Genomic DNA, 23,578 nt, shown 5'->3' with positions numbered 1-23,578 from the left:
AGATAACATTCATACGAATGGGCAATGGCAAAAAGATGTAAAAATCCAGAAAAAGAGTCACATCACACCACACGGAAAGTACTGAAGGAACAATGAACAAATACTGGAAGGTTCTGCAGCAATCAAAAATAATCTATGCACCCCTATGCTCATAGCAGCACAATTTACAATAGCTAAGGTTTGGAAACAGCCTGAGTGCCCATCAGCAGATGAGTGGATAAAAAAGCTGTGGTACATTTACACAAAGGAAAACTATGCAGCTATAAAAAAAGAAGAAACTCTTACCATTTGCAACATCATGGATGGACCTGGAGAGTATTATGCAAAGCAAATTAAGGCAGTTTGAGAAAGGTAAATATCACATGATCTCACTCAGATGTGGAATCTAATGAACAAAATAAACTGATGAACAAAATAGATCCAGAGACATAGAAGCTTGGAACAGACTGTGGAATCTCAGAGGGAAGGCTGGGTGAGGTGGGGAGAGATTAACCTGGGAATTTATATGCATATATGCATATATGCATAACCCATGGACACAGACAATAGTGTGGTGAAGGCCTGGGAGGGGCAGGTGCAGGGTAGAGGGGGTCAATGGGGGAAAAAAATGCACAAGGGGGACACCTGTAATACTTTCAACAATAAAGATAAATTTTAAAGAAAAGAAGAAAATACTGAAGGTTCTAGAAATAAACTGCATGGAATAAAGCCACATAGAGGTAGACCTGGGAGCCTACATTGGTAATGGGACTCTAGAAAGGAGAACTGAAGAGCCCATTTATATGCCCAAATAGGAATACCACCATTTCTTCATTTCTTTTGACCCTCAAATAAGGTATTTTGGAGTGAAAATAAACTAAAATTAGCCTCCTAAGATTTCCAGTTTCGTACATTATTTCCTCTAAGAAGCTGTCTCCAGTTCCACAAATATGGACCACGTGCCCCTTCCAAGTCCCTTTTCAGAGCCCTAGGGGAATAGCCTACTCATAATTGTAATCTTTCAGACAAAAAGGTTTACAGATGTTTCTAGCACAATAGGTGCTCAAAAAGTATTTCCTGAATGAACGAATGAAGCTCATTTTTATGCATTGCCCTGCTATGCGTCATTCTCTAAGAGAATAATTAAAAACGACCCCCTTAGGATGACCCCATTTGGAGGTGAGATGAATCAAGAGTCTCCACCTTAGCGATTTAAGATGCAGACACAGACGCCTGGCCTTTATCTCTGTTTCTAACCACTCTTCCAGCTCAGAGATTTTCCTTTCAGGGTGGTGGGGGGACAAGTGGATGCAAGTTTACTGGTGTCACTTCTTATAATCAGAAACATGACCTGTCAGTCCCCTAGAGCTCCTGCTAAGTAGCTGGTGGCCCGCAGGCAAGTGGTTGGTCAGCTGCTGCTGCCAAGAAAAGAGACCAGTTGGCAGGCCTGCCTGGATTAGCTCAGCTTGCCACGTTATTAAAACATGCACCACCACCCTTCGCTCTTCCTTATTTCATTTCCTCTTAAAATCAAGTCAGGTTCCTCTCTTTAAGACAAAGCCTTTCATGGGATTTGATTTTAGTATTCATATGTAGTCACAGTGGTAAAAGTAAGAATTTGATTTAGTATTTGTTCCAATTATGTTTTGCTATGTAACAAGCTATTCCTAAACTTGGTGATTTTAAACAACCACCATTTAATTATATCTCTAGATTCTGTGGGTTGCCTGGGGCTCAACTGGGCAGTTCCACTATCAGTCTCGCTGGAGGTAACTCATGCAATTGCAGGCACACGGTGGCCAGGACAGGGGTGTCTGGCCCTATGTTACTCGTAAGTCAACATAGTTTTTCTTTCCGGTGAGGCAAGCTGAACGCTGAGGTAGAGTTGAAGAGAGAGGACGCAGTTACTGCCAGGACATTTTTGTAGTTTTATTGTGGTTATAATTCACTTACCATGCAATTAACATTTCATATGTACAATTCAATGGTATTTGGTATATAAAGAGAGTTGGATATACCACATTCACATACAAATTTTTGTGTGGATGTACATTTCATTTCTCTTGGATAGAAACCTAGAAGTAGAATTGCTGGATCATATTGTAGCTCTATACAGTTTTTGGAGAAACTACCAAACTATTTCCCAAAGTAGTTGTTCCATTTTACATTCCTCCAGTAAAGTATGAGTTCTAATTTCTCCACATCCTCACCAACATTTGTTATCACTTTTTTCTTTTTTTATTATGGCCATACTAGTAGGTGTGGAATCTCAATGTGGTTTTGATTTGCATTTTCCTAATAATTAATGATGTTGAGCATGTTTTCATGTGCTTATTTGTCCATTTGTGAAAAAATGTCTATTCAGACCCTTCCCCACTTTTAAATTAGATTGCTTGTCTTTTTATTATTAAATTTTAAGTGGTCTTTGAATATTCAAGATGCAAGTCTTTTATCAGACATGATTTGCGAATACTTTCGTCCATTTTGTGGGTTGCTTTTCACTTTCTTGGTGGTATTGCCTTAGTCCAAAAGTTTCTAATTTTGATATCATCTATTTTATCCATTTCTCTCTTTTGTCACATGTGTTTTTGGTGTCACCTTTTGGAAGCCCATAAAGATTTACTCCTAAGTTTTTATCTAATTATTTCATAGTTTTAGCTCTTGCATTTAGTTCTACAATCCATTTTGAGTTAATGTTTCTATAAGACATGAGGTAAGAGTCCAACCTCATTCCTTTATATGCAGCTATTCTCTTGTCCCAGTACCATTTGTTGAAATGGCCATTCATTCCCCATTGAATTATCTTGGCACTCTCGTCAATATCAGTCAACCATGCCAGGCCTTCTTAATGCCTAAGTTCAAAGGACACAGATGTCAACTGCCCTGAATTACTAGTATATTTGTTAAAGGCATCAGACACATGGAGAGGGGACACATATACCATCTCTTCATGGAAAGAACAATATGCACAGATAGCAAAAGGTGGAAATGTTTGGAGCCATCTCTGGAGACTAGCTACTATATGGCTTTATTTTAATTTGTCAACTGAAAGGCAATTTCGGTATGTATAACTCATTCACAGTTTTATATTGTCTCTTCCTCATTTATTTAATATTTTTTACTTTACTTAAAGTGTGGGATAGTTTTAAAGGCATGCAATCTAAAGGCAAACATAGCTTCAAATCCTAATTCTGCACACTTGTTAGCTAGATGACTCTCTTCTCCAAGTGTAAGATGGGGATAATAATGGTGCATCCTTGAGCAGTTGTGTAGCTAAGTGTGATAGTGCAGGAAAGGCTTCAGTCATGGTCCCAGTACACCTAAAGACTGAATACACTTCAGCCATGATGAAGATGGTGATGATGATGATGATGGTGATGACGACGATAAAAAGTTTTCTAGATGGAGCCATTATTCAAGAAAGCCAAACACCTTTCTTTGTGGCAAAATGAATTGATTGTGTGTATATTTCCACAGATAAGAATAACAGTTCCATTTTAATTAGTCATCAGAAATGTGTATGATGCTCTGAAACTCTTAGATATGATGAAACAAATTCATCTTTAGTCAAAATTGTCCGGTGCTGGCCTATAATCAGGACATAAAGCCACAGACTTTTCAAGGTGTCAGGCATGAACACTACTCACCTCATGCAAGTACTCACCAGATGTTGAGCGTGCATGTGAGCTGACTGCAACCTTTCCTGGTTATACGTGACTCAGATTTCCCAGACTCTCTTTACCCCGGGGGAAGGCAGCATTACAATAGAAGGAACTGCTACATTTAGGGGCCAGTACAGGAATAGAAAGAAGCTGATAGCGATCTCCTTGTACATTGAAAAAAAATTTCAAAAGAGCTGAAAAGGCCCTATATAACGTGGGAACATTTGTGAATGGTATACAAGGGCACAAGCTAGAGAGGGAGTCAAAATGACCCATGGGCTATAACGCCAAAAACATGTTTTAGATTTTAGAGAAAATGCTTTTAGAAAAGTCATGTGTTAATGTAATGATATGTTATTTTTAAAGCAAAGCACACAACTCTATATACATAATAACTATTAAAAATTAAAAACGCATTCATCCAAATAGTAAAAGTGCTACTCAACCCTGGGGGTAAAGTATGAATAATTTTTCTCTTCTCTCTTAATAGAGTTCTCTATTACTCAAATTATTCCCCAGAGAGAGTGTATGAAGTACACTAGGGAAATGTTATCAATAAAAAAGTAATGTTAAGGTTAAGTTTATGTTTAACCAGATGACTTGTTCCTCACAAAATACTTACATTAATTCCCTAAATGAAGTAGCTCCCAAAGTACAGATTGTGTATTTATATGTATGCTTCCAACATACGCTTTGAATGTATAACGTTGACTCATATGATTAGCAAGAAAGTATTAATTAGGGAGAAATGCTTACATGAGCACTGGTATTTAGGAGCACTACACTATTAGCTATAGAACAGACGTAATACAGATTGACATAATTTTCATAATAATTAGGTTTGAAACTAGTAAACAGAAAGCTGTCCGGGTAATATTTATGAGTAAAAATATTAAATACTCGAAAAGGTAAGGGAAAGGGAGGAAAAACAGCATTTTACACTCTGCCAACATATCCTTTACTTTCCTTCACTTATCTCCACATTATACACTGAATGAAACACACTCATTTTCATCTTCATTCCTTACTAAGGCTATTCCCTCACATACTCCCTCCTTCTTTTTCTTGGGGAAATCCAAACTATTCTTTTTAAAAAAAGGCTGGGCTCATTGTACAGTGATACAGGTTGTTCACTGCACCAGGGAACCTGGCTTCAGGGAAACACAAGAGCCAAAATCCAGCCCCAGTTCCTCAAGGGCAGTTCTGTGTGGACATGAGAGACTGCATCAGCTTGAAGGCAAGGTCAAAAGGAACCTGGCTCTCATTTGCATAAAGGCACTAAATGAGAGAGTGGGGTTCTGTGTTAAAAGGCTAGATCAATTATTAACCCCAATTTGAAAGTACTCCAACTAGCCCTGCTTGAGTGGCTCCATGGTTAAGCGTCGATCTATGAACCAAGAGGTCATGGTTTGATTCCCCATCGGGGTATATTCCCCGGGTTGCAGGCTGGATCCCTAGTAGGGGGCATGCCGGAGACAACCAATCAATGATTCTCTCTCATCATTGTTTCTATCTCTCTCTCTCTCCCTCTCCCTTCCTCCCTGAAATCAATAAAAATATTTTTTTAAAAAGAAAAAGAAAGTACTCCAACTAAAGAGCAATCAATACAGACCTGGCCTGTATGGTTCAGTGGATAGGGTGTCAGCCCCAGCACCAAATTATTACAGGTTCAATTCCCAGTCAAGATACACATCGATCTTTCTCTCTTTCTCTCCCACAACCTCCCTCCCCTCCCCCTTCCACTCTCTAAAAATCAATGGAAAAAATATCTCTGGGTGAGGATTAACCAAAACAACAACAACAAAAACCCAATCAATACAGATCTCTCTCTCTCTCTTTTTTTTTAACTTAAAGACAGTACCATGGTTTCTATATCCTCTCCATTTTTAATGCACTATATTGACCCCTCCAGCTAAACTAGAAACTTCTGAAGGATAGATACCTCATATTAAATGCTTTTTATTTCTCAGAAAACCCAGCCCAGGGAGGGAGTATATATTCGGTGTTTAATAAATATTTGTTCAGCAACTAACTGGAAACTAAGACTACTATAAGCAAGAGTCCTGGAGAGTGCCAGATGTCTTTGAAGGTAAAACCCTTCCTCTTTGCTTGCTATTTTAAATTTGCTAGAAGCCAGAACTTTTTAGTGCTGGTCTTATGCCCTGAAGTGACTGAGGTTCTGGAATTTAAGTTGTGATTTTCACATTCTCCATGGTTTTGAGTGTTGTCTTGTTAAACATTTTCAGAACTTGAATTAGCTTCAGCTAGAAGCTGAGTGCAGAGCCCAAGTCCACGGCTCTCCTAAAAGGCTGCATTCAACTCTGGTTTCATAACCATCAAATTACACAAGAAGGGGAGACACCAAGCACTTTCATGATGAATTCAAATCCCTGTGAGCCTTTTCAAACATCTGTCAAGGGAAGCTGGGTTCTAAAACATATTATAAAAGCTCTTTTTAAGGAAGTGGTTATTATTTATTTTGGAAGCTTCCATAATTATTAGAAAATAGAAGGATTTGTTGCCAGAAACAAAGAAAGAAAGGAGGTTGAAGAAAAACTTTAGGGGGAGTAAGATGAAGTAATGAAGAAAAATTGAAGACAACACCACCTAGGGAAAATATGAATATATACATATGAATATATTTTAAAAAGGTAAAAAAAAAAAGTGATAAAAAAAACTGAACATAATGACAAGTAGGGACAGGTTAAAGGGCTGGTGACAGCAGAACAGCTCTGTCCTGCATGTTTGTGGAAATGGTGTGAAAGAGGAAGGGAAACAGTCCCTGCTATTTTTTAAATCAAGATTTCAAGTTGTATAATCATAAGTCTACCTCTCTTAAAGCAGATTTAAAATCATGGCCTTGAGATGTTTATGGTCAACTGATTTTTTTAAAATACGTTTTTATTGATTTCAGAGAGAGGAAAGGAATGAAATACCTAAATCTACCAGAGGGAGCTTTAAAGCTCCAGGTTAAGCAGAAATGAAAGTTGGCTTTGAGACAGTGAAAGGATACAGGCTCAAGGCACAACCAGTACAAATGCATTGTGTAAGGAGAGATCAGGACAAGCAGCTCAGTGTTGAGTAGGGTCAGGATGGGGCAGGGGTGGGGGTGGTTGTGGCCACAAAGTAGATGGAGATAAGCTTGAGAGATAGGCAGCCATTCAGTCAGAAAGGCTTCAGATCCTATCAGGGACAGAATAGATAAACTCTGAGCTCAGGCGTGTCAATGAGGATGACAAAGATAACACATAATGGCTCTTTGGTATGATGAAGTTCAGTCCCCGTTTGGCTTTTTTTTATGGCAACAGTGCTTTCAACTCAACAACTGTATCAGCACTTAATGAAGACCCCACCCTGGGCTGGTTACTGGATATAAACAAATAAGTCAAGGTTCCTACTCTGGAAGACCAGGAGGAAACAAGGTAAACAAAGTTCTTGAAAGCTTGAAACTACTCTTATACACTTTGATTTTGCCCACCTGCTGGAAACCAGTATAAAGTTATCAGTACCAAAGGACCACTGCTAACCTTAGTCTAGAGCAGCGGTTCTCAACCTGTGGGTCTCGACCCCTCTGGGGGTTGAACGACCCTTTCACAGGGGCCACCTAAGACCATCGGAAAACACATATATAATTACATATTGTTTCTGTGATTAATCACTATGCTTTAATTATGTTCAATTTGTAACAATGAAATTGGGGGTCACCACAACATGAGGAACTGTATTAAAGAGTCGCGGCATTAGGAAAGTTGAGAACCACTGGTCTAGAGGAAATGGCATGAAGGAACACTCAACAAACTGGAGCCAGTGACCTTCACATAGATCAGCAATTTTCAACCTTTTTTATCTCATGGTGCACATAAATTAATTACTAAAATCTGCAGCACTCCAAAAAAAAGTTATATTTTTATGCTGATCTGATAAAAAAAAAATCGGTATAATTTTGATTAATTCACACCAGACGGCTATTGTTGTGTTGGCTGTTGTCATTTTCTTGCTTGACAAGAGGTCAGTGTGCCTGACTAAATGGTCAGGTATTGCATGTTTTAAAAATTCTTGCGGCACACTGGTTGAAAATCAATGACGTATATGCTAACCACCTCTCAGTGGTCTCTTAGCACAGACCGGAGGGGAGGGAATGGTCTGCTAAAGGGAAATGTGATGAAACGATAGACTCAGTCTTTCTGAATCTGTCTGCCCTGGTGCAGGAAGGAACTCTAAGGAGTACAAAACCCCAATGCCACGCAAGAGGAATCTGGGAGTGAGCTTGTTGATTACCATCTCTTCCTCTCTTGCCTATTAGCACGAAGAGTTCCAGAGAGAGAGTGGCAATGGGAAGCAGTCCTGGGGTTGAATCTCTGAACTGTAATGTCCAAGCTGTTGTTGGGCTCTTTATAGAGTTTGTTCTTATATGTAATAAGGATAATAATGCTTACCTCAACAGAATTGTAAACAGTAGAGCTAATCTGTATAAAGCATGTAGGGTATTACCTGGCACAAAATAGCAGTGAACAAAAGATGTGCGTGCGCGTGCGTGCACACACACACACACACACACACACACACACACACACCACACTTCTGAGACTTGTCAACTTTTGTCAATCCTTGTCAGTTTGGGCAATAGTCCAAACCAGCCAGAAGAACCAATTCCAAGACTCTGGGAGAGGAGGTGCCATTCAAGTGATGGGTGAAACATAAAAAAGCCAAACAAGTTCAGTTTCTTAAAAGGATAGTTTATATTCTAGAGAATGCTAACGCTAATGCAAAAGTGCATTATGCTAAGCGAAATAAGTCAGTCAGAGAAAGATAAATATCACATGATCTCACTCATTTGTGGAATATTGTGAACAACATAAACTGATGAACAAAAACAGATCCAGAGACAGAGAAGCATCGATCAGACCATCAAACCTCAGAGGGAAGACAGGGGAGGTTGGGGGGAAGGTGGAGAGATCAACCAAAGGACTTTATGCATGCATATAAGCATAACCAATGGACACAGACACTAGGAGGGTGAGGCACAAGTGGGGGGTTGGGGGGGGCAATGGCAAGATAAGGACACATATGTACTCTAAAAAAAAAAGTTTGAGTGGTGGTTCCACAAGTGTGTTCAGTTTATGAAAATGTATTGAACAGAACACTTATGATATGGGTATTTTATATGTATTACACTTCAATAAATTTAACTTTATAGCTAAAGTTTCACTACAAATGTAACTGTAATAAAGTTAAAAATGTTATCTGGATTTTTTTTTTCTTTCTTTCTGGTTGACTCTTTTGTTAGGGGCTCTGCAATTACTCAGTGCTTTTGTCAGCTTGGTGCTTTTTGTTCATTTGGTGGAACAATGCCTTTGCTTATACTCCCCAGCTTTGCGTGAAAAAAATATATATAATTAAGCAGGGGTGTTTTCATTGAGCAAATAAAGCAAGGAAAGCAACACGGACACTTCACCTCTTGGAATCTCTGTGTTAAAGACAAAGCCACCTACTCCAGGGAGCCTCCACACAGAACCTGAGAAAATGGACCAATACCCACCTCCCTTAAAAACCTGCAGGCCCATCTCCCATGTGTATCATTCAAAAAGACCCACTTTTACGTTGCTTCAATACCTGCCTCTTCTCGCAGAAGGACGTCCCCCTCTTCTACTCTGTGTGTGTTATCTCTCCCCCTCCCCCATTTGTTGCAGAATGTTTGGGGAAGCCTCACCCAGTTCTATCCGCCTTGATCCCCTCAGGCTAGAATCTCAAAACTTAAAAACCAACAAGAGCTATTTCCTCCAGAAGGACTCTGGGTTCCTAATCTCTACCACATGGAAGGAAATGACCACTGACTTACCGGTAAACTGGTCATTGGATTCCAAGACTGCTAGAGATAGTATTCTGTTTCTACAGGTTCACTCTGAATTTAAATGTTTAATTTTTAATGCCAATTGTGGGAAAGTAAAGAGCCTGCACTATGAGCAACTTTTGGCCAGAATTGCTCTTCAGCAACCAGAGATGTAAGCCATGTTACTTGGCCCATCTCAAGTTCTCCTTCCTCACCTATAAATTGATGGTGAAATTTTCTCCCTCTCAGGGATGTAGGTATAGAAAGAATTTAAAGAAATAATGTATGAAAAGTACTTGGGGTGGTGGCTGGGGCAGAGAAGTGCTCAGTAAATAATGGCTATGATTATAATTCTTATCCTTTGAATATTTATCATCAGAAGCTACCATGAGTAAATACAATCAGAGTGATCTTACAATAGCAAACATATACTCCTGGTTTCACTCAAATTTGAATGTTCCACAGGCTAGGGAAAAAACGGGGGGGGGGGGCTGTCCATTGACTTCTTTCCTAAATACGAATGACCATTCATCCATTTATATATTCATCTTTTTACCAAACATTTATTGGGCACATGCTATGTCCTGGACATTGAGGCTCCAAAGACAAAAAAAGGACTCAGAAAGGTTGACTGTCTCAGTCAGTGGCTGGGAAAGAACTCTGACCCATGCCTCTCCAACTCCAGAAATCTTAAATGGTTTTTCCAGTCTGCCAAGTTGAAAAGTAACTACAGAGATAGATGGACAAAAATCGATGCTATGGAGACTAGGTTCATAGCCTTGCAATCACACAGGATTAGGAAAACTTGGCAGAAGTCACCAGTACAGTAGACCTTGATCAATGAACCTAGTCTACTATTGAAGCAACATGTTTACCTTTAAATCAAATCATTTCTAAATAATCAATCGGAACTTGAAATCTGTAGATGACAATTGAGGGCTGATGACTTCTGTATGTAGCCTATCTAATAATAGACAAACATGGTAATTAACCATACCTCTGCTATCACCCTGATTCCCATTGGCTAATCAGGGTGATATGCAAATTAACTGCCAACCAAGATGGCAGCAGGCATCCACGCAGCTGAAGCGAACATGAGGCTTGGTTGCCCTGGCGATGGAGGAAGCCAAGGCTCCCCGGCTCTAAGCTACACTCAAAGCAACAAAGTTTCAATTATAGAAGCTAAACAAACCCCAGATACCTGCTTTCATCCAGCCGGCCTCAGAGCTGGAGCCGCAATAAAGTTACAATTACAGAAGGTAAATAAATCCCAGAATAAAAGAAAAAAAGAAAAAAAGGAGAGACTGGGAGCTTCAGTTGCAGGCTTGGCCAGCCTGAAAACAGCCCTCAGCCCCTCACCCAGGCTGGCCAGGCACCCCAGTGGGGACCCCCACCCTGGTCCGGGACACCATTCAGGGCAAACCAGCCGGCCCCAACCCATGCACCAGGCCTCTATCCTATATAGTAAAAGGGTAACATGCAAACTGACCCTAACAGCAGAACGACCGGGAATGACTGGTCACTATGACACACACTGACCACCAGGGGGCAGACGCTCAATGCAGGAGCTGCCCTCTGGTGGTCAGTGAGCTCCCACATGGAGGAGCTCTGCTCAGCCACAAGCCAGGCTGATGGCTGCCAGTACAGCGGTGGTGGTGGGAGCCTCTCCTGCCTCCTCAGCAGCGCTAAGGATGTCTGACTGCAGCTTAGATCTGCTCCCTGCTAGCAAGTGGACATCCCCCGAGGGCTGCCGGGCTGCCAGCGGGATGTCTGACTGCCAGCTTAGGCCCAATCCCCAGGGGAGCAGGCCTCAGCCAGCAGATGGTCATCCCCCGAGGGGTCCCAGACTGTGAGAGGGCACAGGCTGGGCTGAGGGGACCCCCGCTGAGTGCACAAATTTTTGTGCACTGGGCCTCTTTTGTATTGTTGATAGTATTACAGATATCTCCCATTTTCTTCCCTTTTTGCCCTCCTCCTCCCAACTCCTACCCCCCCCCCCCCCCCCCCCCGTTGGCTGATGACTTCTGACAAGCACAGCTGACCTACTACCTGCTGGGCATATGACCAAAGCTCTAATATCATTGCTACATATTGTGTAGGGGGGGGGGGGTGGCATTGTCAAGAGACAGCAGGGAGAATGCAATTTCCAAAACCTTGACTTGGTAAGAGATAGGAGACACACTTCTTTCAGGCCCATTTACAAATCTATCAAGTTGTGTCCTGTTTGCCACTATTTAGCGGTGTTCATTATCACTATCGCCTGTATTGAAGCTGTAGAATCTTTGCAAAATGGGAGCTACAGACTGAAAACCAGTTAAGATCATGGTCTCTGGAGCTGGAAATCAGGCTTCAAAATGTTGCCCATACCTGGCCAGTGTTGCTCAGTGGTTGAGTATTGGCCTATGAACTAGGAGGTCAGAGTTTGATTCCTGGTCAGGGCACATGCCTGGGTTGCGGGCTAGATCCCAGTGTGGAGTATGCAGGAGGCAGCCAATCAGTGATTTTCTTTCATCATTGATGTTTCTATTTCTATCTCCCTCTCCTTTCCTTTCTGAAATTAATAAAAATATATTTTTTTAAAATGTTGCCCATGCTTTCTAGCTGTGTGAAGGTAAGCAAGTTAGTTCACCTCTGCCATCTCAATTTTCTTATTTGCCAAAGGGAGAATAGCAGTATTTGTCCCACTGGTTCAGAATGAGGCTTTAATAAAACAACACATGTAAAGCACTTGGTGCACAATAAACATCAATGATGCCCTATGTTTGCTGCTTTCGTCTTTATCATCAGAAACTCCAGGTTTATTCCACTATCTCTTCAACTCTGGTTGAAGAAAAAAACCACAGGCCCCAAACTAGATTAAATAGCTGATCTAATTGCGGTTTCAACCTCTCCCAGAAACATAATCTTAATCAACTAGTATGGAATTTTCTGGTCAAGCATCAGTTATCTGTCACATGGGCCCTCTCCATCCCCCACAGAAAGGAGAGGCAGCCTATAATGAAAACCTTCCTCTTTCCCCAAAGATGTCCTGCCCCCAAATAATCCTTTCTTTTCTTTCACTAATAGCTCCCTGGCTCCACCCTTCTTACAACAAAAACCTTCCATTTTCCACAACACTTCCAGTTGTTAGACGGGATGCTGCCCAAGTCATGATTTGCTTAATAAAGCCAATTTTTCCAGTTTACTGCGTCGAATTTTGTTTTTTTAACATTCCTCTGTACATAGAATGAAACCACTTAAAATTTTCTTCTTAAGCTAGGGGTAAATACGCAGAAGAGATGGCATGAGAAGAGATGATGGCCCTTTAATTTGTGCCTTTTGTTTTAGTTGTTGAGAGATGGGGCTCACACCGCTTCCTATCTTGCAAGCAGAAGCATTGACAACTTGTGTCCCAGACTAGCTTTTCAAGAATGTTTGTGTAATGAACAGGCTTGGACGATAAAGGTAGTGTCTTCCCTCTGGAACAAAGGGGCAGATCTGCTATGGTCCAATATAATACAGATAATGTCTCCTCCTTCAAGCAGACCAGAGAGCAGGTCTGCTTGAAGACTATTACAAAAGATTCAGGTTCCTCAAGCTGGGGATTCCTTTTTTGTAACCCAACCCAGGCAGGTGCCATCTGGCCCTGGTTGTGCTGTTCTGTGGGAACAAGGCTTGGTGAACTGGTTCCGAAAAAATGATGATACTCTGTTATTATTACTGCTGAAGGTAATAAACCACCCTTTGTCCCTAACACAGGGGTCTTATGTCTTCTTTCAGGATCCATGAAATGACGGCCAGCAAACTTGCTCGCTTGCAAGTAGGGTAAAATGTCCAGACACTTAACAGTTCTTGGCATTACATATACTGTATCATAATCAACCCCTGACATCCCAGATAAGAGGTTGCAAAAGGTAACAACTTCTAACCCACTTTCTTTGCAATCTTTGGACACTCTTCAAATAAACCAAGAGGGCAGAAATCGTTTATTGCGAGATTCTATGAGGTTACTAATTAATTGGGCAGCACAGGTAAACTGTGAAAATGTTGTCCATAACATATTAGAAAGTATTTCTATTAAAGTTTGCAAAATGATTCAAACAGATTTCCATAATTTGAATCAATTTGCAGAGAGTGGATCTCAGTCTGAAAAGTACATCTATACCAGAGTTGGAACAAGATGGAGTCAAAAGCCTGGAGACTATTTTTTTTTTTTTAATTCCCACTTCATGATTTAGGGTGACATCATTCATTAAATCTCTCTCTAGCTCACACCCCTTCCCCCCATCCCAACCATGGGATTAAGTGTGTCTACTGGGCATAACTGACTCACAGAGTTATATGAGGATCAAGCATGTTAATGTATAAGATGCTATTAAACTCTGAAGAGGCAAGACAAGGTCAACGTCTGGAGATCCCTGCTTGTCATTAAAAACAAGCTCTCCGGAGCCCCTTCGCGGTACAAGCTTGGCAGCTCACAGCCATCCCAGCCTGCAGCGTCCTTTGTTCATTCAGCAAATACTTACCGTGCCAGGCACTGGGAGGGGACAGGAAAAAGGTCCCAGGGGCACTTGGTAGAGAAACCTCTGATAAGATAAAACACACAAAAGGGCTTTTCCCCTTTGGACACACTTTCTCCCTTATATTTCTTTTCCATCTGTGGAGGAGAGAATATAAAGGAAACAGTAGGGACTCAACAGAGATTGAATGGCATACAGGCATTTAAACCAATTCTTCCAGCAGGTCTCCACTCCTGGGCAGAATAGAGAGACTACCAGGGGATGGAGAGAGAAACACCTGCTGCTGAGAAAACCAAAAGCCCTTTAGATAAAAAACTAAACCAATGTTTCTATGAACCAGACCTAGAAGGAATTTAACTCCATGTAAGACTGAGGTTGAATTAGAGCTGAGAAGTCTCCTCCAGGTCTGAAGATAAAATCATGCTTAGTTTAAAATGTGCGGTTCAACTATTCGTTTGAGTAAGGGAAAGTCCAAACTGTACCTCCGACTCATATTCTCTTTTAGAGCTAATTCTGTTTATCAGTGTATAGAACACTTCATAATCCAGAGTTTGACTTTTTCGTAAAGAGATCTATTTTGCTAACTGCTGAAAGATAATCACGTTTTGTAGTTTGGTGCATGCATCCCAAATATCTTCTAGCATGTGAAAGGAAGTGCACCCAGATGCGATGTCATTCTTTGAAGTTACAGATACTGATCCTGCTTATAAAGGTTTTACTCGAAAACAAAAAATTATACTCTTTGGGGAGAGTGTGAGCCCTGTTCATGTGCTGTGCGTCTAGGGGTGTCTGTGCTCATGGGAAATTAAGTGGGAAATTGTCAGCCCCTCCTGGAGAGATGCCATGCCTTACTTTTTGCATCTTCAGTCCACAGTGAAAGGAAGGTTTAATGAGACCTTGTTGATGAAAAATGCATTGTGCTCCTGATGTGCTCAGACGGATTCCTCAAAATGACAAAGTCTGGGCACTGATCCAGGAGCACACACCCTCTCTCTCACACTCCCTTCAAGCTGGCAGCAGGAGCTGAGCAATCACGCTGAGCTCAGCCCTGTTCTGTGGGCTTATACATAGTAATTCATTTAATGCCCACAAGAAATCTCTGAGGTCAATATGATCCATATCTCCATTTACTAGATGGGCAAGTGGAGGCACAGAGAGGTGAAACCACAAGCCCAAAGGATCAGAGCCAGGATTCACACCCAGGTAGCCTGACTCCTGGACTCCTAAGTACTATGCTAGGCTAAATTTTGAAATAATGTAAGACTAAGAGGTATCATTCATCTATATTATTATTTACTACTCTAATAGCAGCCGCTAACATTTCTGTGAGTCAAGCACTGTGCTTAGCATTGTACAACCATATTTCATTTATTCTTCCCAATAGCCTGTGCATGTGGGTCCTGGCCTTATCTCCATTTAAGGCTGCAGATCAGAGAGGCTCAGCACCCTACTCAAGGTCACAGAGCAAGCAAGCTGTGAGGCTGAGACTGGAGACCAGGGCTGTGTGACTCCGAAGCCCACACCTGCTGTCACTCACTGCACAGGAGGATTCATGTCACCAGCTCACCGATAGCTTTTCTCACAGTGAGACAACTTGAAAGGGCCAGCGTCTGCCCCTTGGCATGTGTTCAAGTACCTCTGAGTGAAGGTAACTGGAGTGACAAAGACATTAAGAGGTAGTAGAGCCCGGCCGGCTTGGCTCAGTGGTTGAGCATCAACCTATGAACCAGGAGGTCACGGTTTGATTCCTGGTCAGGGCACATGCCCGGGTTGTGGGCCCAATCCCCAGTGTGGGGTGTGCAGGAGGCAGCAGATCGATGATTCTCTCTCATCATTAATGTTTCTATTTCTCTCTCCCTCTTCCTTCCTCTCTGAAATCAACAAATCCTATAAAATAAAAGCATAGTGTGCAAATTGTCCCCTCAACCAAGAATTTGTCCAGGAATTCAACCAAGGGGCAGGGCTGGCCAGGGGAAGGGAGGGAGGATCTGGCAGCAGCTGCTAGGGACCGTACCAGTGCACGAATTTCATGCACTGGGCCTCTAGAGTGTGTGTGTGTGTGTGTGTGTGTGTGTGTGTGTGTATTTTTTTTTTAAAAAAAAAGAGGTAACAGAGTCACTACATTTTAGTTTTGATACCCCCCAAGATTTGTCTTATGAAATATCTGACTGAGAAATACCACAGAGGGTGAGAAAGCCAGGGTGCCCCCAAATCAGCAAGGCTCAGCAAAACTGCAGCCAGAAACCACTAAGTTTCACCACGTCTATTCATAGCACAGAACAAACAAGCAAAAGCAGAGCATAAAGGAAATCCTGACAACACAGCCAGCCCCTCTGAGCTGGTGGGCGGTTGTGGAAGAGTAGTGGTCTACACACCTGGCACCCCGGGGTCAGGTGTCTCTCTGTCCCTCTCCAGTTGCAGTCACCACCCAGAAATGACTTAACTGCTTCGGGTCCTGAGGGCTCCTCCTTCTAGGGCCATAACGTAATGCCCCATCTATTTTATGTCATTATTTACATCATCATCGTTATCACCAACATCATTTACTACTCTATTATTACTATATTAAGGAAATTCAGAGAAAATAATCTAATGGAAATGCTTTGAAGAGCTTAAGTTACCCCAAAAAAGGCATTGTTTTGATCACATTGACCACAAAGATTTACCAGGAAGGAAAATCATTTCACTCTCTTTTGCCAGTGTCTGCTTTAGAATCCTGGAATATTTTCAATAAAATTTTATAGAAAGTTCCATACCCGCATATTAACAAACTCTGACATACATTTTAAGATAAATTACATTTTGAAGTGAAAATTGATTTTATTCATATGATCTCCACTAAAGGAAAAAATTTATTAATAGCCTAGTAGCAATAAGTTTGGACTCTGAGCTCTTGGGTTCAAATCCCAGCTGATTTTTACTAGGGAGGTGATCTTGGGTATGAGACTTAACCTTTCCCTACCGCATTTTTCTCATCCATAAAATGGAGACAATGATAGCATAGAGGTTGTTATGGTGATTAAATAAAATGGATTTGTCAGGATATCCAATACAGAGTTAGCAATCAACAAATATTATCAGTTTTCATTTTCTTAAAAGGAAAACAACAAAAGGAACATACAGGGTGGGGCAAAGTTTACAATTGTGAGTACATGAAACACAGAGTGTATTCTTGTATAATTATTTATTGTATTATTTTCCATATGAACAACTGTAAATCTATTTTTGCCCCCCCCTTGTATTTTGCAAGACCTTCTTTCACAAATGTTAGAGGATCCTAAAATAATATCAAAAAATACTTGAAAAGATGAGCTATGAACAAAAGCAGCAATGCATTTCTTAATGTTATTTTTTAAAGTACCCCAAAAGTTACAAAATAGTAGTACATGCTGAGAATCATGGAAAAGATGTCCAGGGAAACAAGAAAAATGCATACCATAGAACTACACTAAACAAAACTGATCAAATAGATAAAGTACGCCATCAATTCCAAAGAGCCTAACGTTTGTTCCATGCATGACCCAGCAACCAAAAGTAGGAGCCAAGCTTTGCGAGGTGGCAGCCAGTTCATGCAAGGTTAAGTACTTATTAAATTACTTTTCCTAGCGCTAATTTCACAAGCAGTTTAAAGAAATAAATCTACTTGGAAATTGAGACGGTGAACACTAATGACTGGAAAGCCAACTGCACACAGGGAAAGTACAGCAATATTGATCAATTCATCCAGGGATCGAAGAGTTTATTCATACTTTTCAGCAAATATTTACCGTCTACATCTGGCGAGGCACATGTGAAACCATAAGACATACAAAGAAAAATAAAGCATTCCCTACCCTTATGTTTCATAATGTAACACAGTAAACACAGATGAAATTTTAATATAGCTCTTTGCCGAAACCGGTTTGGCTCAGTGGATAGAGCATCGGCCTGCGGACTGAAAGGTCCCAGGTTCGATTCCGGTCAAGGGCATGTACCTGGGTTGCGGGCATATCCCCAGTAGGAGATGTGCAGGAGGCAGCTGATCGATGTTTCTCTCTCATCGATGTTTCTAACTCTCTATCTCTCTCCCTTCCTCTCTGTAAAAAGTCAATAAAATATATTTAAAAAAAAAAATATAGCTCTTTGATGGGTAAAACACAGTTACAGCACCTAATTCAGTCATAAGGCGATATGGAAGGATTCGCAGAGAAAGTCATAGTGAACATGCAGACAGGAGGAGTGAGAGTGAACTAAGAAAGGAGGTAAGAATAGTCTCAAGAGTCTTCCAGGCAGCGGGAACAGCATATACAAAAAGTACATCATATGCCACTTCTCTCCTCCCTGCTCTCCAAAGGCTTCCCACTATGCTTAAAATCCTCAGTGCACATCATGGCCTAAAGGATCCTATATGATCTGACCTCAACTCATCTCCTACTATTCTTTCCTTACTTCCTGCCCTCTGAACACTCTGGCCTCCTTACTGACATAAGATACACCATGCACATTCCTGCTTCCAAGCCTTTATTCTTGCTGTACCCTCTGTCTGGGATGCTCTTCTACCAGATATCTGCAAGGCTCACTTTATTCAAATGCAGTCTTTTCAGGGAAGTCTTCCGTGACCCTCCTATCTGCCATACCTCACCACTCTCAGTAAGTCTCTTTTTCTTTCTAGCACTGAAAACCATGTATTCCACTACACTCCTCTTCATGCGATATCCATTTAGTGTCTATCTCTTTAATTAAATGGGGCCAGGGGCTTTGTCTGTCTCTGGTTCAGGGCACATTTCCAGTGCCCATAACTGTACTTGCATGTGGTAAGAGCTCAATGAAACTTTTGTTTAATAATTAATGAATTAATAAATGGCCTGAAGGCTAGTCCAGAGACACACAGTTCAGTGTGAATGGCACATAGGATATAAGGAGCTAGAGTAAGTCTGTTTTCTAGAAGCTATGACAACTCTCTTTTACTTTTCTTATTTTGGTCCTATACCCATCATACTCATCCCATTGGCAAGAATAGTTCTGTATCAGACATTTTCAGTTATTGCTAATCCCAATTCCCTCAGTATGGTTACCCAGATCCCGAGAGATCAACTGTAGCTAGAGAAGAGTGTCACAAAACCCCTGGCTTCCTTCCTTGGAAATGGCATGTATGTTTTTGACAACCTGGAATCTTATAGCTTGAAGTGATCAAGATGGTAATCTAAATACCAAACACCTGCTAGGATTGTCCTAAAGGAACTAAGAAAGTAAAATAAAACAGCAACAAAACATATAGACACACTCAGGTAGACAATGGAGGTGTTGAGGGATCCCTTCCATTCAAATTCATGTGAGTCAGAGAGATGAGGGTTTTTCAATTCTTCAATATCGGAAGCAGATGACAGGCAAACTAGTACATATTGGGCATTAAGTGGTTGGACAATCCCAGCTTGAAACAAAGGTGAACAGAACTGGAACAGACGCAGGACATAGGAGGTTCATAGATGGCCATCACTGTCATGTTAATATCCAAAATGGTTTTCATTGATGGAGTCTAATGACATACCAGAGTTACTCAGCTAAATACTTAAGTATTTGACACAGCTTATTCTGTTAATTCCCACACAGAATTATACATCTAGGAGGTGAGTGCTATCATTACTTCCATGTCATAGAAGAGGACACTGAGGTTTATAAAGGTAAGGTGACAGGGCTAGAACTCAGTCCTTTCTGGCTCTTAACCATTATTTGACCACCCAGGCCCTCTCCCCCATGCACCAACCCACCCATCACAGAGTAAGCTCTTTTATGTGATAAAGAAATATGTTCAACTCCCTGAACCTTGAAAGGCAAACAGAGTAAAGGGCGGGGAAGGGGGGCTGCCATCGCTCCTGCACTCCTTTCTCTTATGGTTGCCGGGGAGGATGCGGGGAAACAAAAACAAGGAAGGTAGGATGGACTAGGAACCATAGAAATAGCAGATCAGCTCAGAGATGACTGGGGAGATTCAAGATCCACCAACCAAATACTCCTGGGCTACAGTATATTCATTTCTCAAAATGCTCTGAGATTCTTCCTCTACCTGAAGTTCTCTCACTACTCATTTCTCAACCTGAACTTAGACTTCCACTGCACTTGACACTGCATCTCTAGCCATTTACAAGACTAAACCCCCAAGTTACACAACAGTGTTTTAGAGAGAGAACGGGCAGCGGCATCTTTTGATTGCAAACATCAAGCTCCAACCTTCTGTTTTTACTTCTGGGGTTTTGTTAAATTGACCTAAATATAGAAAACACTATTTAAACAAATTCTTTATTAAGAATCTTATGAGAGTGATGTAATTTCTGGCAAAGAGCAAAGCAAGTGAGTGAGAAAGTTTTCTCATTATTAAAGGAACAGTTATGTAACCATCCCACATGGAAGAGCCAGGCTGAAGTCAAAATGATAAAAGACTAAAATAGCCTTGCTTCTCTCCAAAAGTTAAGGTTACAGTGGGGGATTTCATGTGCAACATACTTCTCATATAGCCTCTGTCCTCTCATGAAGGCCTTCACTTCGTTGTCCAATGGGAAGGTGCCGTCATCCTTTCTAAAGCGGTAGAAGAGTTTGACATCCTTGAATTCCTTGTGTTCATCACACACTGAAACACAATATACAGAGAGGGGCAAATAAGAAAAACAGATAATTCTTATTTATTTACTCAAATGAATTATAATGCTAATTAAGATTTGTTCTACTACCTAATTTCTCAAGCACGCTACTTAATACATATAGAGTATATAAGTTGGTCCGATGGTTGTGGGTTATTGTTAAGCTGATTAACATATAGAGTATTTAGTGTGGTACCTGGAACAGAGTGAGTGCTCAGTATTATTAGCTATTATATCATCATCATCATCATTACCTATTAAAAAGGTCACACAAAAACAAACAAACAAAAACAACAACAAAAAAAGGTCACAAAATTCAATTCATCATTCATTCCACAAACTCTGCTTGAGCATGATATCGGGGAAGGCATCAACCATAAAGAATGAAATTTAGCGAAAGAGAAATATCAACATGTAATTAAAATAGGATGTGATAAGATTATGAAGGAGGTGAGGAGATATGGGGGCCCAAAGGAGGAGTACCCAGTATCCCAGGAACCTAGCTTTGGGGACTGGATGCTTCTCTGAAGAGTTTGCATGTAAGTGGAGATGTGAACAATGAGTAGCAATTAAGCAAAAATGAAGAGAAAGGGAATTCTAGCCCGAGAGAATACCAGCATGTGCAAGACCTTGGCCAGGGTTAGCGATTTTAAGGAGACATGTTCATGAATATTCATTTCACCATCGAGCGTAACAGCAAAAAGTTAGAAATAACCTCACAGTGTCCATGGATAAATGCATGATGGCACAATTATACATATAGCAGTGAAAATAAGAAAACAGGAGATACACTATCAGTATAGATGAGCCTCCCCAAAAGCACATTGATCAAGCTGCAAACGAATAAATACCCATCTCTATAATGATTTAAAAACAATATGATATGTTGCAAAAAGATGCACATACAGGAAGAAAAAGTATAAAGAAGTTCATGGAAATAAACCCAAATGCCTCTTAGAGAGAGGAAGGAAAAGAAGCTGGGGAAAGGTTCACAGGAGGCAATTAAAGTCAAATGTTTTATTTTGTAAATGGGTAGGTTCATATCTGAATAAAGATGTAGTCCTTCATTTCTCCTTTAGTGTCGCCTCACTCACCATGATGAATGATGCCGCGGTCTGCTAATTTCTGCATGAGTTTAATTGCTGTCTCTCGGTCAGAAGCCTCTTTGTGCTCAATCAGCCAGTCAATCAGTTCTTTGGCGACGAAGCAGTTTGGGTAGGTTTTGAGATGATGTCGCCTATCTTTAATAACCTTTTCCTCATGCAACCTGAGCCTGGAAAGAAAATTTGGCAATCATTTTAGAAATTTTGATGACAACACAAATTATTAAACCCATCCCAGAGAGCAGTGACAGGATGGAAGCTCTGAAGGTACCAGAGTGGCATCCAACTATTTCAGTGTCAGTGAGTGACTGCCACACTGTCAAGCCCTGAGGTCCTAGCGAGTGATTCCATCCCCAGATCTACAGGTGATACAGGTAAATGGGAGGGAAATACAACCAGACAACCTAGAGCTCTCCTGCCACTCAGGAGGCTGAAAAAAGCTCTCCCACCCCTCCCCTGCCACACTCCCTTCTATTTATCTCTTCACCAGGGGGCTTACAGCTTCAACCAGCCAACCAACAAAAACTCTACAAACTTGCTGAAACTGGGTATTTCCACTTCATTGCAGATTGCTCAGGGTCCACCATATTTGCATTCCCAGTCATTCATAGAACAAATATGAATTTATGACAATGTCTATTACCTGCCCATTAGGCACTTCAGGGCATTAGAGATATACATCAGAAAATACACAAAGATTCTTGCCTTTATGGGCCTTGTTTTCTATACAAGCAACAGTTAATCCTTTCATGAGGTTTATTAGGTTCCAGGTGTTGACTTGAGCACTTTATATAGATTGACTCAATGTTCACAACAACAATCTAATCAGAAGTTATTTTTGCTATCTTTTTTCCTCCCTCTCTCCCTTTCTCTCTTCCTTCCTCCCTCCCTCCCTCCCTTCCTCCTCCTTCCTTCCTTCCTTCCTTCCTTCCTTCCTTCCTTCCTTCCTTCCTTCCTTCCAGCAGAGAGAACTGAGACTTGCCTACGACCACTTGCCTAACTAAGATTTGGACCCTGATGGCCTCATTTCAGAGTCCAGCTTTTCAAAGGGCACATCATGCTGCCTCTAGCTGGGGAGGAGTAATCAAAAATCCAGCAGATGGGTTAAAGCTGTTGAATAAATTCAATTTGTATAGGCTGATGGATGAGTGTGGCGGTAAGTGGTTGACACAGAGCATTCCCTTATTCCCTTCAGAACTCAGTAACTGTTTTCCAAAAGTTTTAAACAGTCTGGAAAAAACAGTTTCTCCCATTTATCTTCCCTTCTTTGATCAGCCTTGCATTTTTTAATTATCAAGGGAAGGGTCTGAGTTGGGTGAACCATGAGATCACTTTCCTCCTTCTTCACCCACATGCTCCTATGCTCCTTCCGTCAATCCTCAACATTGTTGAGAAAGAGGAATGAGACATGAGAAAATCACAGCGACTGTGTGACCTGGGCAAGTAGCGTAACGTCTCTTCCTTTCTCTGTAAAATGGAGGCAGTTATGGCGTGCACTAGTTGAGATTTGGGGATATAATGTCTGAGAAGCACCAGCAACCCAGCATAGTGCCTGACACACTGCATGTCTCACCCTCCTTTCTCCCACTCCCTAAGGAAGGAACTGAATCATACTCTCACTGTTTTTTTTGTGTGTGTGTGTTTTTAACAGAGTGCACTAAGTGATATTTAATGGGTTTTGATATCCCAAGGGTCATGATTAGGAGTTGGGAGTATACTGGGCTGGAGCTCTGAGGCTAAGCTGTTCTTCCTTGCTAGACACTGTTATAGGCCAAGCAGTGTTCCCCTAAAATTCATATGTTGAGGCCCTAAGACCTGGTACCCCAGAATGTGGCTGTATTTGGAGATGGAGTCTTTTAAAACGCAATTAAATTACAATGAGGTCAATAGG

At 41.2% G+C, this 23,578-nt stretch overlaps 1 protein-coding gene across 3 annotated transcripts in view; it reads right to left on the bottom strand.

Moving 5' to 3' along the window:
• The window catches only part of DEPTOR (DEP domain containing MTOR interacting protein), a 130,670-nt gene that overhangs the window by 68,046 nt on the left and 39,046 nt on the right, over positions 1-23,578 (bottom strand). For all 3 annotated transcript variants that reach the window (XR_004972472.1, XM_036338163.1, XM_036338164.1), the window contains exons 2-3: positions 21,679-21,857; positions 20,451-20,574 (exon numbers count right to left, since the gene is read on the bottom strand). Coding sequence is in view for 2 of the 3 variants with exons in the window: in XM_036338163.1 (XP_036194056.1) it covers positions 20,451-20,574; positions 21,679-21,857 (303 nt within the window). In the remaining variant the exon portion in view is untranslated. The remainder of the gene's footprint in view (positions 1-20,450; positions 20,575-21,678; positions 21,858-23,578) is intronic.

This window comes from Myotis myotis, unplaced genomic scaffold (genome assembly GCF_014108235.1).
Source record: "Myotis myotis isolate mMyoMyo1 unplaced genomic scaffold, mMyoMyo1.p scaffold_m19_p_16, whole genome shotgun sequence".
NCBI lineage: Eukaryota > Metazoa > Chordata > Mammalia > Chiroptera > Vespertilionidae > Myotis > Myotis myotis.
This window is presented reverse-complemented; position numbering and strand designations above follow the sequence as displayed.